At 35.4% G+C, this 20,162-nt stretch overlaps 1 protein-coding gene across 1 annotated transcript in view; it reads left to right on the top strand.

The window, feature by feature from the left end:
- Positions 1-20,162, top strand: part of LOC136039472 (sorting nexin-13-like) — an 88,789-nt gene that overhangs the window by 25,925 nt on the left and 42,702 nt on the right. The window contains exons 5-8 of the mRNA XM_065723249.1: positions 3-175; positions 8,969-9,082; positions 14,209-14,341; positions 16,702-17,000. Of these exons, the coding sequence (XP_065579321.1) occupies positions 3-175; positions 8,969-9,082; positions 14,209-14,341; positions 16,702-17,000 (719 nt within the window). The remainder of the gene's footprint in view (positions 1-2; positions 176-8,968; positions 9,083-14,208; positions 14,342-16,701; positions 17,001-20,162) is intronic.

Genomic DNA, 20,162 nt, shown 5'->3' with positions numbered 1-20,162 from the left:
AGTGTATTTTCGAGAACTCAGTGGCATCCTATGTTACCTATTACTACCTCCTCCAGATGATTGTGTTCGTCCGATTCGGCTTATTGTCCGGGAAATTCTTTCTCAGCCAATATTTCATTCTGTGGTTGAACTCCTATCGGATCCAGATTTTATTAATCAAACTATAGTGTGGCTGGTAAGTTTTTGAACACAGAATATCTCAGAAGTTACTATGTTCAGTTGATAAACCATGAATATATTACGTTGCAGAGTAAAGTTTACCAACCAATAGTGCCACAGGAACGTGGTGTTTTTGGCCATTATCGACGCAGTCTTTTTTTAACTTCCAGTTTTTGAGGCAGTTGTACCACGTGGTGGCGCAGTCATTCCTATAGATGCACCTTGTAACTGTAACTAGTAGTTTTACTAGTAACTGTTAATATAGACAGTACTTCAAAACTTACTTCTATTAAGTTAATTCATTTGAGGCTTGATATGTTCATATACTTTTTGGCATAAAAGTAAGAGAGGCTCGAGAGGCATCGGAACTATTATTAATAAGTTTCCCTGGGGATGAGCAGGGGTAAATGCTTCCAGGAGCTCTGTTTTTTACCGGGTTTTAAAAGGAATTTTTTTTATTCTACAATTTCTGTTCTGCTGTCGTGAAAGGGGGGGCGGGGTATTTGCCCCCGGCCCAACTGGCAATGCCCCTATGAAAATATTTGTTCAAAGAATTAAAATTGGAGAACGTGAAAATAGTTTCAGCGAAATTTTAGATATTTTAGACCTCTCTCCCCCTAAGAAAAATTTGAAGGGGTACACTTTTTCAGGATAATTATTTTTCTCGAAGCATCATCATACAAATATCAAAGTTGGATTTAAAAAAAGGGATGGAAGAAGGAAGGATAGCCTCACTCACATTCAAGAGAGCCTTGGATCAAACAGTTGGTAGTAACAAACTTCATGCAAAGTATGACCCTTATCAGTAGAAATCGAATAAACGAATTTATGACTATAGAACACGAAACAACAAAATATACTTGATTCAGAGTTCAAAGGGAACGCGGCTGTCTTAAATTGGATATTTAATTAACATTATCAAAGCAGTAAGCTTTTTCAGTTAATTTTAATCCCATTGAAGCTAGGTAGATTTTGCAATATTTGGCAAGAATTATAGTTAATATTCCATAATAAAAACATTACTCAGCATTACAATAGTGAGAGATATTCCTATGAGAATAATTACCGAATTATTTTGACTGATTAATTATTTTTGACAATTTCACTAAAAAGCGAGCAGAATAGAGGAGATTTTCTGTCACAAGAGCCATCTACCTGCCAGGAATGTGTCTCCCTTAAACCGTTGGGAACAGGTAGCAGAAACCTACGCTCCCTTGCTTGTTGGTATCTGAGATATTTTATCGGTGAAAATAACTAACGCTTAATTATCGACTTGTCTTGCCCTTTGGACTGCTCTGTGGATTTATAATCATAACTTAATAAATATAAAAGATGTGAACGGAAACATTGTCTGGAATGCGGTATTAAGTTTTGTTTCGAGAGCAATGCTATCCGGAATAAAGCATCGGTTGATTATTCATCGCACTGTAGAGTTTTTCTCCAGAGATAATAGACTGAGTGCAAAAGAATTGATGCTACTGAAATCTGGTTTATCGGCTTCCTTCCGTAAATCGGTTAAGGATGAAGAATATGTCTTGGATATTGTAAAATTGTTTGTCAAATCTTCTAAAGGAAAGCTTTGACTACATATACTCATTATTTTTAAGCTTGACCTTGGGGTTAAAAGGTTAAAAAACCGTCTGAGCTAACCAGCCTATTATACCTACCGAAGTCCTTGCATGCAGAGAAGAGATAAGTGCAAAAGTTACAACAAAAGTAAATTATACGTTTTGTCGTTTTGAAATACTCATGGAACGGGTGAATAAAGGTGACTTATAGTTTCGTACTCAAACCAGTTTATAGAATCTGCTTGTTGAATCCCTTGACGATTCTTGGATTGAACTAAAACCAGGAAAAAATGAGTGGTAGATGGCTGTTGTGCAGGAGGTTACTGCGAAGAAATTGGCTAAGCGATTAACAATCGAAATCTAGGTTCCGGTGCAAAAATAAAAACTCCTTTACACATCGGTATAGTCAAAGGGATTCCCGAGTCCCTTAGCGTTGAGGATGTGCAAAGTCTAATAGCTGGTTGTGAGAAAGCTGAACAATGCGACAAATCATGTGCCTTCATGCTGAATTTTCTAAGCAGAGATGCCCTTGATGCTGCCACAAAAATGCAGTTCAAAATTGACTTTGAACGCTTCAGAATCCAAGAATTCATTTATCTCCCGAAACATTTCTTCAGTTGTGACGGTCTCAGCCACATGTTGACACAGTGTAAAAATGCTAAGAAATGTGGGCATTGCGCTCAAAATTACCATGGTGCGACTAAAGAAAGCAAGTATCAGAGCCCGACCTGCTGTTTGAACTGTTGCTGACACACATGTTTCCATACTAACTGCCTGTCGAACAAGATTATGAAGCCAACTAGCCATTCTGTTTGAAATTGTTGACCCCCTTATTGAAAAACGCTTAGTGTCATGGAACCTAAACGGCAATCTCAGTGCAAAATTGCCTTAGTCGCGCAACTTTTCCTTACTGAAGAAATCATATGTATAAAGGAACGTATTTATGGCACTTGGTATTAACTAAGTGACATATAGCAATCGCGAATTCTGTCGGTCTGTCGGTCCTGGTTTTGCTACTTTAGGCACTTCCAGGTAAGCTAGGACGATGAAATTTGGCAGGCGTATCAGGGACCGGACCAGATTAAATTAGAAATAGTCGTATTTCCGATTTGACCATCTGGGGGGGGATTGTTAATTCGGAAAAAATAGAAAAATTGAAGTATTTTTAACTTACGAAAGATTGATCAGATCTTATTGAAATTTGATGTTTGGAAGGATATCATGTCTCATAGCTGTTATTTTAAATCTCGATCGGATCTGGTGACAATGAGGGGGGGGGGGTATATGGGAGGGGGAAACCTAAAATCTTGGAAAACACTTTGAATCGAGGGATCGGGATGAAACGTGGTGGGAAAAATAAGCACAAGTCCGAGATACATGATTGACATAACCGGAACGGATCCGCTCTCTTTGGGGTAGTTGGGGGGGGGGGTTAATTCTGAAAAATTAGAAAAAAACGAGGTATTTTTAACTTACCAACGGGTGATTAGATCTCAATGAAATTTAATATTTAGAAAGATATCGTGTCTCGGAGCTCTTATTTCAAATCCCAACCGGATCTGGTGACATTGGGGGGGGGGGAGTTGGGAGTGGGAAACCTAAAACTTGGAAAACACTTAGGGGAGTGGAGGGATCGGGATGAAACTTGGTGGGAAAAATAAGCACAAGTCCTAGATACATGATTGACATAACCGGAACGAATCCGATCTCTTTGGGGTAGTTGGGGTGGGGGGGGGGGTTAATCCTGAAAAATTAGAAAAAAACGAGGTGTTTTTAACTTACGAACGGGTGATCGGATCTCAATAAAATTGGATGGTTAGAAGGATATTGTGTCTCAGAGCTCTTATGTTAAATCTCAACCGGATCTGGTGACCTTTGGGGGGGGGGGAGTTGGGAGGGGGAACCTAAAACTTGGAAAACACTCAGAGTGGAGGGATCGGAATGACTTGGTGGGAAAAATAAGCAGTCCTAGATCCATGATTAACATAACCGGAACGGGTCTGCTCTCTTTGGGGTAGTTGGGGGGGGTGTTAATTCTGAAAAATTAGAATAAATGAGATATTTTTAACTTGCGAACGGGTGATCGGATCTCAATGAAATTTGATATTTAGTAGGATATCGTGCCTCAAAGCTCTTATTTTAAATCCCGACCGGATCTGGTGATATTGGGGGAGTTTGGGGTGGGGAAACCTAAAATAATGGAAAACGCTTAGATTGGAGGGATTAGGATGAAACTTGGTGGGAAAAATAAGCAGAAGTCTTAGATACGTGATTTACATAAATGGAACGGATCCGCTCTATTGGGGGAGGGGGGTTAATTCTGAAAAATCAGAAAAAATGTCGTATTTTTAACTTACGAAGGAGTGAACGGATTTTCATGAAACTTCATATTTGGAAGTACCTTGTAACTCAGATCCCTTATTTTAAATCTCAACCGAATCCATTGTAATTGGGGGGGGGGCAGTTGGGGGACCGGAAATCTCAGAAAATACATAAAGCGGTGAGATCAGGATGAAACTGGACGGAAGAATAAAAACTTGTCTAAGATACGTGACTGACATAACGAGACCGGATCTGCTTTGTTTGGTGGAGGTTGGTGGGGGGTAATTTTGGAGATTAAGGTATTTGTAACTTACGAAAGGGTTACCAGATCTTAATGAAATTTGATATTTAGAAGGATCTTGTGCTTTAAAGCTTTAATTTCAAATTCCGACCAGATCCTGTGACATTGGGGGTAGTTGGAGGGGGAAACCGGAATTCTTGGAAAACGTGAAAATTGGGGTATTTTTATGTTACGAAAAGGTGATCGGATCTTCGTGAAATTTGATATTTTGAAAGATATCGTGTCTCAAAGCTCTTATTTTAAATTCTGACCGGATCTGGTGACATTGGGGGGAGTTTGGGGTGAGGGAACCTAAAATCATGGAAAACGCTTATATTGGAGGGAAAGGGATGAAACTTGGTGGGAAAAATAAGCAGGGGTCTTAGATACGTGATTTACATAATTGGAATGGATCCGTCCTATTAGGGGGGGGGGTTAATTTTGAAAAATTAGAAAAAATGACGTATTTTAAACTTAAGAAGAAGTGATCGGATCCTTATGAAACTTCATATTTAGAAGGACCTCGTAAATCAGATCTCTTATTTTAAATCTCATCTGGATCCAGCGTAATTGGGGGGCAGTTGGGGGGACTGGAAATCTTAGAAAATACTTGAAGCGGTGAGATCAGGATGAAACTGGATGGGAAGAATAAAAACTTGTCTAAGATACGTGACTGACATAAACGGACCGGATCTTCCCTCTTTGGTGGAGTTTGGGGGGGGGGGGGTAATTTTGAAAATTGAAGTATTTGTAACTCAGGAATTGAAGTATTTCCGTGACATTGGGGGAAGTTGGAGGGGTAAACAGGAATTCTTGGAAAACGTGAAAATTGGGGTATATTTATCTTACGATTACGTGATCGGATCTTAATGAAATTGGATATTTAGAAGAAATTCATGTCTCAGAGCTCTTGTTTCAAATCCCGACCAGATCTTTTGACGTTGGGGGGAGTTGGAGGGGGAAACCTTGGAAAACCCTTGGAGTGGAGGAATCGGGATGAAGCTTGGTGGATAGAATAAGCAAATGTCCTTGATACGTGATTGACTGAACCGTACTGGATTCGCTCTCTTTGCGGGAGGTGTTCAGTGATTTGGCGAGTTTGGTGCTTCTGGACGTGCTAAGACGATGAAAATTGGTAGGCGTGTCAGGGAGCTGGGTGATCGGATCTTAATGAATTTTGATATTTAGAAGGACATCAGTGACTCAGAGCTCTTATTTTAAATCCTGACCGGCATTAAGCCTCTTATTTTCCTTTTAAATCAATATCTTGATTCATAGAATTTTGTTAGCGCTCATACTAAATGATCTCTTAGCTCTTCTTGCCTCGTCACAAGTGCCATATGGGCTCTTAGCTCTTGTTTCTCTACTAACACTATAAAACTACTCATATAGTGTCATCACGTGTGCTTTACTTTCTCAAGAAAAGATGACCTTCAGGTGGACTTCCTACAATAATAAATTGGCATACAAACTTCGAACTGTTTGCAGAATCTTAACATTTTCTTGCAGTGAAAGTGGGTGATAATGTCAATTTGGATGTATACCTGCCGACAGACTATAGAGGCAAAATTTGTGAAACGAAGTTTGCTTGAGCATGCAGAGAACTGGATAAATATATGAGTAAAATTAGAATCTTGCACTTCCATTAGATTTTGTTGGGGGACTTTAGTTGTGACTTGTCGAAAAGAGATAATCCACAGGCTCTTCTTCTTAGCCTCATTCCAAATGAAAGTGCTCTCCTACCCAAATCTGCTAATTCCTGTATATATACACCCCTTGGGATCAATTTCTAACTTTGTTCACGTGCTTGTTTCCAGTAGTATTGCCGGTCGTGCAATAAGCGTAACCGTTCTTAATGGTTTTGTAGTCTCTTATCATTTAACATTGTCTTTTAGTATTTCGACTCCATGTAACCACTCAGGGGTAAATCAAGAATCTTAAGTGGCGTACTGTAGTACAATGGAAAACTTTGGTATACTCTTGTACCATTATTACACTGATAATCTTCTCTCAAAGATAAAAATAACATTTCAGCTTCTCCAGAGCTGAATTCCATCTTCAAGTGGTTAAACTCATCTTAATTAAATACGCATGCGTTACTTAATTCGCACGACCTATGAGAAGTAGAAAAGCAGTTTGTCCCTCGCACCGAAGTACGAGTTGGATCCCAAGTGATAAGCCGTTCCCAGAATTCATCTCTTGTTGAGGCTTTTAATAGGGTCAAATTTTGGCTAAGTACTAAATGGAATGCTGCTGTTTCAGAACTGATGTTGTAAATCAGGTCTACTTATCTATCAAACGCTGTTTTCAAAAGAACTGGAGAAACATAGAGCTGCTATTCATTCTAATTTTTCTGAAAAGATTATTAATAACCCTGGAGTTCCGTGGAAAAATTTAACACGTAAACAAAACAAAAGCCCGACAAGCAATCCCTCATCCCTCTTGAGTTTTGGAAACAATATTTCTCGAGAGAGTTTTCAAAACCGGACTCACTAATAGAAAATCTTTCCAAAGTCACACTTGCACAGATACTTTCGAAAGGCTGCTCACTTTTATGTGACAAGACATATAGCCAGCTTCCATCCCAACAAACGAAAGCTCCCTGACACCCGGACAAAGAAAACTTTTTGGGGAGGGGGGGTGATACCTGAAAAACTCCTTAATAAGAAAAGCAAATATTTAAAACAATATTTTTTCAATCAAAACGTCAAATTTGTTTCTGAACGTTACAAATATTCAAACTTTCACATTCTAAGTTGTCCATAGAGGACAAACAAACGCTTGGCCTACCTCTCGGCTTCCCCATATACCAGCACCAGCATAAACGGTGCTTGTTTATAACACTTATATCAGCAAAGGTATATTTGAAATACGTTTACTGCATCTGTCTCTGATGTTCCTTTTTAGATTTAAGTGTCGAAGTGCCTGGTCCAATTTAAACACAGAAAATTTACAGGGATATTTCTGGAGAACGGGTTGATGCCATAAAACGTCAGCAAGCATTTTTTTTTCTCTTAATACCAGGCTATATAATGCCTTACCAACCTATTTGAGTTTTTTCATTCTAAAATATGCTCGATAAATCTTTCATGCCAATACAACTTAAAGAAATTTTAGTACATTTATTAAACGTAAGCAAACACAAAACCTTCCATTTATTTTTACCACTAGTTTGTAAGGACATTACGATCAAAACATGGAAAGTATCATCTGTTTAATCTTCATAAGTCTTAAAATTCCCTCACCCCACCCCTCTGGCGTGATGAATGGATTTATTTTTGGGTGTGGGATGGACCAAATTTATAAAACAGCAAAACGTGAGGTTTTTGCTTATTAGCCTTCAACTTAACGGCTGATTTTGTCATACCAGTGACGAGATCCTTGACATCACGTTGTTCACATGTACAAGTCCTTGCACCGCAAAAAATTGACGTCATTAACTAACCCAGCTTTTTCTACATAGTAATTTCCAGAGATCACCAACATCACTAAAATCTGTACAAACCCTGACGAATAAATTCACTTTTGGTTCATTTTGGTGTCTGGAGAATTCTCAACTTCCGCCACTCTATGTAAGCATAGAATAATATGAAGCAAAACACACAAGGTCCTAGTAGACTCGTTCTTGGATCACACATAAAGATGAAGAAGAAGAATTATAGTATGCGAGACGTTATAACCTTGATTTTTCCCTTGCTTCCATACATCCTTAATCTGACCCACCCTCTTCTCCTATTCAACTTTCAGACAGCTTTTCTTTATAGTTCAGAGAAAAAAAAGTTTTTAACTCATCGAGGTATTGTATATTTTGACAGAAAAAGTGAGTTTGCTCAAATTTGCTGTTTTTTCTCCTGTCTGTAAAAACTACACATGAATAAAACTGAATGAATATTTCTATGCATGAATAAAAAACTATACATGTATATAACTCGATGAGTTATATACAATAACTCATCGAGGTATTGTATATTTTGACAGCAAAAAATTGAGTTTGCTTAAATTTGCTGTTTTTTATTATAATTTTTTTTTTTAGTTGCTCGTTGGGTCTTATTTACAACTAATATGTCTTGGCGTTTTAGGCTAAGATGAAAATAGGGTACTAGTTTGACGTCACGGACTTTCGACGTTTCTTCCCTTGGACAAAAACTTTGTATATTCCTTTTGTGTTTTCTTTTAATTATCTGAAGGGGCATTTCGTCGAGTGGAGGAAATTCTTATGTAAAACTTTACAGCTATCCCTGGCCTACAAAATTGCGAAGATTTTTATGACCACCCTCTGTTCCTCTTTTTTTCATTAATTCTTAATTTATGTTTTTTTTTTTTTTAGGGGGAGGGAGATTCTGGTTTTTCCTGTGTTTTTATGTTTGTTTTCTTACGAACGGGTTCCTCCCGAGAACTATCCCCTCATGAAACGTAATGGGGAAGATATAGTCTTCATTCCCCAAAAGGATATGTCCAATTCACTGAAAAGTATCTTCCGTGCTATGGAAGGTGATGAGGGTCAAACCATTTTACATCCAAAATGTCGTGCTTAGTGCTTTATCGCCGAAGCTTGTGTTAAAAAAAATCGTTTGAAGCATTTGGTGGACATTTTAGGCATTTGTCTAATGTTTTTTTTTGTTGATGTTTTTTTTTTTAGTGCAGAGATTGTCCTTTTGCGAGTGATGTCTTCCTGACTGTAATTCAGACGAGTGAGCATGTCGATGAGCTTCTGGCAACTCAAGAAAAGCTCAACTCAGAAATCGCTATTCTCGTAAGTACTGAAGTTTAACTAGGATCAATTTGCTGCTCAAGAACGTTGGGATATTTTTCAAGATTAAAATACCTGTAGGCTATCAGTTTATTCTAGGCTCACTTCTGAACTAAATTCTATAATGACATTATTCCTACTTCATTCCAATGGGATACTTCGTTCCAATTGATCCAACTAAAAAACCTAAATTAATATTAAGAACCAGCAGTTGGTGAGAAATAAGTTCAAAATAGAATACAAGCCAACGAAAATCAGCAAAACTCGGCCGGAAAAGAAATGTGTGCAGATAGCTAAGTCTTGGGTGAGTTTTCAGAAAAAAAAACCTGGTGATATGCAAACAAAAGCGTAGGAGAAAAATGATATTTCACAGAGTCTTTGTAGAGAGCCTACAAAGGTAGACTTGTACTGGAAATAACTGAAACGGGCAATTGGATCACTTAAACTTGTAAGGATTCTCAACTAGGAATTATCTTGTGCTATTACAGGGCTTGAGTGTAATCCGGTAGATTTTTGTCATGTGTGCTGCTCTGCCACTGATACTCACGGGCCACAGCTGTTGCAATGAGTCACCCAGCCTTGGTGAGGCGAGTCTGCGTCATAAATCGTGTAAACCGAGTGATGTGGGCCTCTTCTGGTTGAAGTGAGTCCCGCTTGCCATTAAATGCCATCTATCTGGTACTAAGAGTTGTGATTGGGGCCTGCCACGGGTAGTGGAACATTGGGTAATCGAGGCATGCATGAGGTAGTGGAGATAGGGTAGCACCACACATTTCGACTTCAGTCGTCGTTAGTTTGTCCTTTTCTTCCAAATCATTTGTCTTTCCCATATTTTGTGGTGCATTGTGGTATTCCTATGCGCAGCTGCACACCCTGAAAGTAGAGAAAAGCCAGCTTTTCAGAAGAGATAGAGAAAAAACAAACTAATTTTCGTGCCTCTTCTTCTGGTTGCGATATAAACAATCTTGAAAACTGTAGAACCCTGATTTTTTTTTCTTTTTTCAAAATTAAGCCACATTCATCACAATTCACAAATCTTTACTTTTTGTGTGCTGACGTTTATTTTGATGTGCCTATGGAAATATCATCATTTGTTTTTCTGCTTTGTATAATCTATTTTCATAACCATCTGAATAACAAGAATTCAATTTCCTGACAAATTGAAATCATTCAATGTGTGACGTATGTAAGTCGTAATTGGAGCTTATTTGACTGAAAATCATTCTAAACCAGATATAACAAAAATAAAATCAGAGTAGCTCCACAATTTCGGATCGTCGAATTATTTTTTTCATCTAAGAATCCCTATACAATGAATGTTGAAAAATAGTAAATATGTAGTCTTTACTGTTTCAAATGTTTTGTAAGTTTATATTGCAAGGTATATGAGTTAACGTCAAACATGTTGAAAATGTGCACTCCATACCATTTTTGGAACTTAATTGATTTGTTATTAAATTCGAAACATTCATGAGTGCTTAACTCCCTGAAGTTTTTTGTTTTTTTTTGGGGGGGGGGGTACTCAAACTCGTCTATGTTCTCTGTCTTTTCAATTATATAGTCGCTAATTTCAGATTTCTTTTTCTATTTTCATCATAACCCGCGGTAATGTAGGAATCCTAAAGGGATTGTGGCGATAAATTACTCGAAATGAGATTTTGGCCCCATGAAATTTAAGTGAGTGCAAGTATTAGTCAAAAATCAGAGCAAAAATCCTACTTGAAATCCAGACCTATCCTGACAGGTCAGGTAAATTAGTAAAGGTAAGATTAGGTTATGTTAGGAAGGCTGGGGAGGCTGGTACTAAGTTAGTCAAAAGAATTTAAAGGTATGGAATGACAGGACAAAGGATAAAAGAGCTCCGATTCCAGAGAAAAACTTTTAATGTAAACTCAGAGCAGTAAGTTCGAAATCAAATGATTTGGACATTATTGAATTACGAAGAGAGTAGATGACGTTGATCATCTTGGCAAATTTTCAAATCAGAAAGCTACTTTGAAATACTATAAGATAATTGACTCAGAAAATAATATTGAGCATTACATTTTTGTTTTTAGAAGAAGAAGCTCTTTTTAGAAAAAGTAGAAGCATTGTTTTTAGACATACGTTTTTCTAAAAAGAGCATCCCGAAGTATTATAATAAAAAATATGATTGTTTAATATCTCAGGTTTCTTTTTCAAAACTGGAGATTTTTCGCAAGTAAATCTTATTATATTGCTAAATTCTCAATGGAAACCATGTACTATTGGGGTCATAGTCTTGCGGGATTTAATTTTAAGCATAAATGCACTACGGCATGGGCATAAGCATCGCTTTATGATTAGGCCTGATTCTCCGTTCCCTCGATCAAAAGGCTATTTTTTCCGTATAATTGAAGTTCAAACCCCTGCTCTGCTAACCACATGTGACGAGTTGAATTGATGTTGATCGTAAAAACTATAATAATGTGTCTATAAGATTGACTGAGAAAAACTAATCGTTAACAAAAAGTTCATCGGTGACACAGCTAGAGCACTATGTCACTGAGATACACATCAACAGTGAATACAAGTGATTATAAAATTAGTTTGACTTGTAATAAAAGCAAAACGATTTCCACTAGAGTTTGTGAAAGGGGAAAACCTTACAAAAAAAATACTAAAAGATCAAAATAAGAGACTTGCAAAAAAAAAAACACTCACCAAAATAAATCTGGAAAAAGTTTTTGAGAGCTCATATGTAGGAAACTAAATAAAAAAAAAATTCTCAAATGAAAGTAAAGAGCGAGATTAACATGTAAAATTAAAAGAAATTGTTCTGTAACTGAGGAGGCTTCCCCCTTTTCAACCCTCGCTCGTTGAAGTTACACTTCTTGTTGATATTTCTTAAGAATGATTGCTGAAATACAAAAATTGAAATATTTTTTTTGAATTGAAGTAAGAAGTGTACTACTGCCAATACTACCAACAATTCACTGCAGACCAAGCCACCTGAGGCCAAAACAGCTGTGATCGTTCCTCCTCCATCCTCCTCCATCCCAGTCTATTCAAATCTTCACTCTTTACCCCTTAATAATGGTATTTAGCATGTTTTCGCTCTGGAAGATCAATCTCTTTGTCATATATATATATATATATATATATATATATATATATATATATATATATATATATATATATATATATATATATATATATATATATATATCTATATATATAAAAATAAGTTGTCTGTGTGTGGATCTGTGGATGGATCAGGTGACGTCACCTGAAAAAACTGGATCAGGTGACAAAACTGAAAACTGAAAAAAACTAAAAAAAGGCAAAAACTACAAAAAAAACTAAAAACTAATAAAAAAAATAAAAAAGCTAAAAAACTAAAAAAACTACAAAAAGTCAAAAACTACAAAAAAAACTAAAAACTAATAAAAAAGCTAAAAAACTAAAAAAACTAAAAAAAGGCAAAAACTACAAAAAAAACTAAAAACTAATAAAAAAATAAAAAAGCTAAAAAACTAAAAAAACTAAAAAAACTAAAAAAAGGTAAAAAACTAAAAAAACTAAAAACTAAAAAAACTAAAAAAAAAGGAAAAAACTGAAAAATAAGCTAAAATAAAGGTAAAAACCAATAAAAAACTAAAAAAAAAACTGAAAAAACTAAAAAAAGGCAAAAACTACAAAAAAAACTAAAAACTAATAAAAAAAGTAAAAAAGCTAAAAAACTAAAAAAACTAAAAAAAACTAAAAAAACTAAAAAAAGGTAAAAAACTAAAAAAAATAAAAAATAAAAAAAAATACAAAAAAGGAAAAAACTGAAAAATAAGCTAAAATAAAGGTAAAAACCAATAAAAAACTAAAAAGAAAAAAAGGAAAAAACTAAAAAAAATTTTCATCTAAAAAACTAAAAAAAACTAAAAAAGGTAAAAACTAAAAGAACTAAAAAAGAAAAAAATAAATGACGACACTCAAAGAGAAAGCGACCAGGACAAAAGGAATGTTCGATTAGCAATCAACAAAGCACCGGGACACAGGGAGTATAAATGACGACCAGGACATAAGTAAAAAAAAAACTAACAAAACTAAAAAGAAGGTAAAAACTACAAAAAAACTAAAAAGAAAAAAAACTAAAAAAAGGCAAAAACTACAAAAAAAACTAAAAACTAATAAAAAAGCTAAAAAACTAAAAAAACTAAAAAGAGGCAAAAACTACAAAAAAAACTAAAAACTAATAAAAAAAATAAAAAAGCTAAAAAACTAAAAAAACTAAAAAAACTAAAAAAAGGTAAAAAACTAAAAAAACTAAAAACTAAAAAAAACTAAAAAAAAAGGAAAAAACTGAAAAATAAGCTAAAATAAAGGTAAAAACCAATAAAAAACTAAAAAAAGGCAAAAACTACAAAAAAAAACTAAAAACTAATAAAAAAAGTAAAAAAGCTAAAAAACTAAAAAAACTAAAAAAACTAAAAAAAGGTAAAAAACTAAAAAAAATAAAAAATAAAGAAAAACTAAAAAAAAGGAAAAAACTGAAAAATAAGCTAAAATAAAGGTAAAAACCAATAAAAAACTAAAAAGAAAAAAAGGAAAAAACTAAAAAAAATTTTCATCTAAAAAACTAAAAAAAACTAAAAAAGGTAAAAACTAAAAGAACTAAAAAAGAAAAAAATAAATGACGACACTCAAAGAGAAAGCGACCAGGACAAAAGGAATGTTCGATTAGCAATCAACAAAGCACCGGGACACAGGGAGTATAAATGACGACCAGGACATAAGTAAAAAAAAAAACTAACAAAACTAAAAAGAAGGTAAAAACTTCAAAAAAAAAAGAAAAAAAAAACTAAAAACTAATAAAAAAACTAAAAAATCTAAAAATCTAAATAAACTAAAAAAGAAAAAAAAAGGAAAAAAATAAAGGAGAAAAACAAAACTAAAAAACGAATGTATATACAGACCGGGACACCGAGATACAAATGACGACCGGGACACAGGGAATATAAATGACGACCGAGATGTGTGTGTGTGTGTGTGTGTGTGTGTGTGTGTGTGTGTGTGTGTGTGTGTGTGTGTGTGTGTGTGTGTGTGTGTGTGTGTGTGTGTTATTTTTTGGTTTGTTAGGTAACACTTAACTTTATTATTGTTATTTATTATTGCAGAGATCTCGTGACTTAGGCGCTGATGATGATATGCATGAAACCAAGCAACAATTGAACAGTCTACTATTTGTACAGAAGTTACTTAAAACTCGTCTTAGTCGGCTTCAGGAAGGATCTGATGTAGACTCGACAGGTAATAAGTCTCATATCTTGTACTTTTATCACGCTAGCTTGGGTTCATATTGATGAAAATTTTTATAACCGATGTAGATAGTGCCATGAATTGCACCCTATACCTCAGGGCGTAACTGTGGTGGGATGTATGGAAATATGTAGTCTAAAGCAGCCAATTCATTATGCACTATAAGAATGAAGCTTCAGCTTTTAATTTAAAACTGTCACATGCCGCTAAAGATTTAGTCTGCTATGCCACTAGCCAACCATTTATGTAGGATTTATATTATATTCATTTTTTTTAAGGTAATTTAACTTAATTAGAATTACATAAGACGTAGCGGGAATAAGACGTTTCCAACTCGCCCGGCATCGAGAATCTTCGAAACTTGTTTGGTGTGCTGCCAACTGCTCTGCCAGTGGGAGTTGTCAATCTGTGTCCGAACTTTCTGAACCTAGGCTTGTGTCAACCAAGCAGAAATGCTTCACCAAATAGCTTGTAAGGTAAAAGAGACAAGCGGGATCCCTTCCTTCTTCCTTATCAAGCTTGCATGATGTAAAGAATGAACTTGCTTGAGGTTTCATTGGGGGCGGGAAAACATAAATTTTGAAGGCAAGGAGTTGAGGAGGAGGGGTTACCAGTGTATTGCACTCCTGCAGCTTTGGACTATGACAGAGTTATAGTAGTATTGCTTTGCTTTTTATTCTGTTCATTATGGTATTGTGGTAAAGCTGATACCGTATGATCCCTTGAGGAGGTAAAGGGTAAGTTTATAGGATGATTTAATAACTATGGTAGTGTCTTAATTTGAGGTTGGTCTGAACTACTTATTTGAGACGTTATTGTTATTATTATATTATTACTGAGACTCCTACTGAGCATGTACGAGAAGTTCATGATAAATTATTGATTACTTTTGATGAACTCAAATAACAATGGTACAAGGTCCGATTGCTCATTAAACTTGGTACCTGGAATCTTGTCCCACAGATTTAAAAGAACAAAAGATGGGAATCTCGTCCCACAGATTTAAAAGAACAAAAGATATAACTTAAAACTTTAGAAATTACGGACAGCTACAATGCTCAAGCAATCCTAAAATTTGGCAAAGACCAGTGGTCAAGATGTATCAGGAGACAAGAAGCAAAAGTTGCTTATATACGATAGGCCTTACCACACATATCTGGGTCATACCGGAGCTAAGAAAAGATGTGTGTGTTTTTCAATTTCCTTTCAAAACCACAAATATCCTGGAACCCAGGATATGTTGTTCTTTTACGGCCAATTTCCAAATTCTTATCTTAGTAAAAAAAAGGGGTAATTCAAAACTTCGCAATTTATATTTCGCGTCTTATTATTTTGTTTTACTAAAATAAATTTCGGACTTAATTGGTCAGCTTATTGCACTGTGTTGTAAACTACTTTTTTAGAGATAATATAAACCCGTTTTTGTGAACTAAAACTCTAGATGGCGATATTTTACAGTATATCTATTTTTGCATAGAGCATATCGAGTTGCAAATCTATCTATAGGACTTTGCTAGTTTACCAAAATCATATTGTCGGGCGCCGATTTAAGTCTTTCATCCTACGTGAATTGGAATTCAGGTTATTCTGAACCCTTTAAATGGAGATATGATCTTACTTATCATCCAGAGTTCTAAAACTGAAAACTGAAGTTCTAAGTTGATCTAACTATGATCTGACTATGATTTAATATGATCTAACTATGATCTAATAATGATCTAACTATGATACAAATATGATCTAACTATGATCTAATGTATGATCTAACTATGATACAAATATGATCTAACTATAATCTAATGTATGATCTAATAATGATCTAACTATGATCTATGTTGATCTAACTACGATCTAACTTATCATCCAGAGTTCTAAAACGGAAAACTGAAGTTCTAAAACTGAAAACCAGAGTTCTAAAACTGAAAAGAGGGGAAATTCAAATTAAAGAATTGAACGCCATATAGATAAGTTGATTTCAAATCCCAAGTTGTATTAATTAATAAATTGATTAAGTCGAATCGTTTAATTGATTGCAAAAGCCTCAATGAAAGTACTGTAGTGTAGTATTATAGCATTTTCTTTCTTTTTACTTTTACTTTATAATACCGAACAATTTTCATTTCCTGTTAAAGCCATGTTTAAAACCCAAAATGTCCTTTCTTAAAAGTTCCCCATATTCTTTGTAATTGTCTATAGAATAGTAAGGCTGATAAAGCCTCGTATGGTCAGTTTTAAGCATACTATGGCAAATTTAAAACAATCAGAACAAATACTGATCTTTATTACGATGCTAATTTCTTTTAAATTGTGAATTCTTTTGATACAATACGGAATTCTACTTCTTCTTTCAGGTACTTTCAGTCGAGAATGGTACAAAATTATGCTGGGTAAAGGGGCTCGTCTTTTTCAACTTGATCTCGAGGATATATTACGTAACAGTGTGGCCTTTTCCTATTTTCTTGAACATGTTACTAATTTTGGAGCACAAGCTTACTTATTTTTCTGTATGAATATCAATAGCTGGAAACTGGCTACAGAAGAACAGTTACGCGCTTATGATGCTGATCCAACGAATCCTAAATATGAACAATTATTGGTGAATATGAGAGAAGTGGCACAAAGTATATTTGATAATTATTTATCTGAAAGAGTAAGTTAATTTCAATTCTCTACTGATAATAGAGAGGTATATGTTTTAAAGATTATTTTAATAGGGTCCCCCTAGAGTTGTCCCAGTTTCCCATAAAGCAACCCCAGGCTCCTAGAGCCATTCCAGGACCCTCTGGGACTGCTTTAGGGAATTTTTGGGTGCCCCGGAACTGCTCAAGTGCTCCTACAGCAGTATTAGATGCCCCAAGGACTAGGACTGGTCGGTCCCTCTTGGCCGTGAAGATGTTTTTATAATGTTTGATTAGTTTTTCATTTAATCCATTTTTCTTCAGTCTTTATTTAAGCCCCCTGAAAACAATTTTAATTGTTCTGTTTTGGGGGATTAACGAGTTGAAATGTACTACAAATTTTATATCGCAGTTGTTGCAATATCTGTAATCTAGTAAACAACGAACCACGACCCATAGTAACCAAAAAAGAAAAGAAAACGTGTAAAAAAACTCATAACAAAAAAAACTGGCTAGTGAGAGAAAGTTGCCATTTGTAGCTAATTTAAGAATGGTAACTATAATCTCGACTTGTCGTAATAGTAAAATGTTATTTTGAAACTAATTTATAGGAATTTAAAAAAAAAGCACCCTCAAAAATGGCTTTGGGTCGAAACGAAATGTACACCATTGAAATCGCCATTGCCAAAAACCCTTTATAGGAAACTTGATGCCCCCTGGCTTGAACAATGAGGAAAATCACTTTTTTTTCATGAGTAGCTCTGATTTGTCGTCTTTTTATTTCTTTTTTTTCTTCTTTACTGCTAGGGGGTAGGGGGACTGGAACATCATAGAGAGTTGATTAAGGGCTCATTTACTTAAGGAAACTTAAGAAAACAGGCCTTTTTTTGTGATTAAGAAAACATGAAATTTTTAAAAAAAAATGCATTGTCATATACAAAGTGGTGTAGCACACGTATCTTTTGAAAAGCTGCATTTTTGGGATAAGATTTATTCTAAAAATCGCTCTCTTTGAACGATCAAACTCTTTGGTAAATATTCCTTTTTTTGTCAAGAGAAAAACGCCATGAAATGCAGAAAAAGAAGAACTTTCATCCTAAATATCAGAGTCTGTAGACACGAATTCAAAACTCCTTTGACACTAAGCTAGCATTTGTTCGGAGAATTACCATATAGACCATTTTACAAGGGTCAAATTTGAATTTTAAACATAGTTATTGCGGTTCCAACCTAGTAAAAGACGAACACGGCCCGTGGTAACCAAAAAAAATTGCCTGAAACCCCCTAAAAATGGTGTCGGATCGAGTCAAAAAAACCATCATTGGAATCATCTTGACCGAAAATCTTACAGAGGAAACTTACAGTCTTTTGGCTCGAACAACAAGGAAAATCTATTGGCCTGAAAAACAAGGAAAATTCCTTTTTCGTGCATGGGAAGGATCTTTCTTTGTCCGCTTTTTTCCTCCACTGCTAGTGGGGCACTGAAACATCATAGAGAGCTGTTTAATAGCTCATTTGAAAGCAAACTGCTACATGTAGTGCCTTTCGTAATAAAGAAAAAACAATATTTAAAATAAAATCAATTTTTGACAAATAAAAACCGTATTTTCATATACAAGATGTTTATTGGAAAGAATCCACCTAGAAAAAATGTACGACTAGTAACGCTATGGGGAAGAAAACTCTTAAGTCTATCCTTTCCTTAAACTGATTTATTTCCACTATTCATTTACCTACTTGCCCATTCAAACGCTTTTTCGTTGTATATGCTATTTATTCACGTGATAAACTTATGTAGCTACCAGCTGTGTTTCTCGTACAAATACTTTATAAAGCCTTTATGAAATGCACCCACAAAAGAAAACATAGATTATTTTGAAAAAGGAAATTTTAGATAATAAATTTTATTCGTGATATGCTATGCTGTTTTATAATATAAAAAAATATTCTCTAACCTTTCTTGTTTACAAATAGCAAACTATAGTTTTCTTATCTTCTCTGACGACGAATTTTCACAATTTATGTTTAAACAAGAGCTAAGAGCTCATATGGCACTTGTGACGAGGTCGGAAGAATCAAGAGCTCATATGGCATGAGCTCTAGCAAAATTCCAAGAATCAATAGATTGATTTAAAAGGAAAATCAGAGGCTTAATGCCGGTGGGGATTTAAAATAAGAGCTCTGAGACACGAGGTCCTTCTAAATATCAAAATACACTAAGATCTGATCACCCACTCGTAAGTTAAAAATATCTCATTTTTTCTAATTTTTCCTCTCCCTTCAGCCCCCTAGATGGTCGAATCGGGGTAAACGATTTTATCAAGTCAATTTGTTCGGGTTCCTGACACACCTACCAATTTTCATCGTCCTAGCACGTCCAGAAGAACCGAACCCGTCAAAGCACTGGACCCCCCCCCAACTCCCCCAAAGAGAGCGGATCCAATCCAGTTACGTTAATCACATATCTACGACATCTGCTTATTCTACCCACCAAGTTTTATCCCGATCTCTCCACTCTGTTTTCCAAGATTTCCGGTTTCCCCCTCTAACTCCCCCCAAAGTCACCAGATCTGGTCAGGATTTAAAGTAAGAGCTCTGAGACATGAGTTCCTTCTAAATATCAAATTTCATTAAGATCAGGTCACCTGTTCTTAAGTTAAAAATACCTCAATTTTTCTGATTTTTTAGATTTAACACACACCCCCAACTCCCCCAAAGGGAGCGGATTAGTCCGGTTATGTCAATCACGTATCTAGGACTTGTGCTTATTCTTCCCACCAAGTTTCATCCCGATCTCTCCACTCTAAGCGTTTCCCCAGATTTCCTCTTTCCCTCTCAATCTCCCCCGATATCGTCGGATACGGTCGGGATTTAAAATTAGAGCTCTGAGACACAAGGTCCTTCTAAATATTAAATTTCATTAAGATCTGATCACCCATTCGTAAGTTAAAAATACCTCATTTTTTTTTTTTAATTTTTCCTCTCCCTGCAGCGTCCCAGATAGGCGAGTCGGGGAAACGACTGTTATCAAGTCAATTTGTGCAGGTCCCTGACACGCCTACCAACTTTCATCGTCCTAGCACGTCCAGAAGCTCCGAACTCTCCAAGGAAGTACCCCCAACTCTCCCAAAGACAGCGGATCCCTTTCAATTATATCAATCACGCATATAGAACTTTAGCTTATTCTTCCCGTC

This window comes from Artemia franciscana, chromosome 19 (assembly GCF_032884065.1).
Source record: "Artemia franciscana chromosome 19, ASM3288406v1, whole genome shotgun sequence".
Classification (NCBI taxonomy): domain Eukaryota; kingdom Metazoa; phylum Arthropoda; class Branchiopoda; order Anostraca; family Artemiidae; genus Artemia; species Artemia franciscana.
The sequence above is the reverse complement of the archived record's forward strand: the minus strand, read 5'-3'. Positions and strand labels throughout refer to the sequence as shown.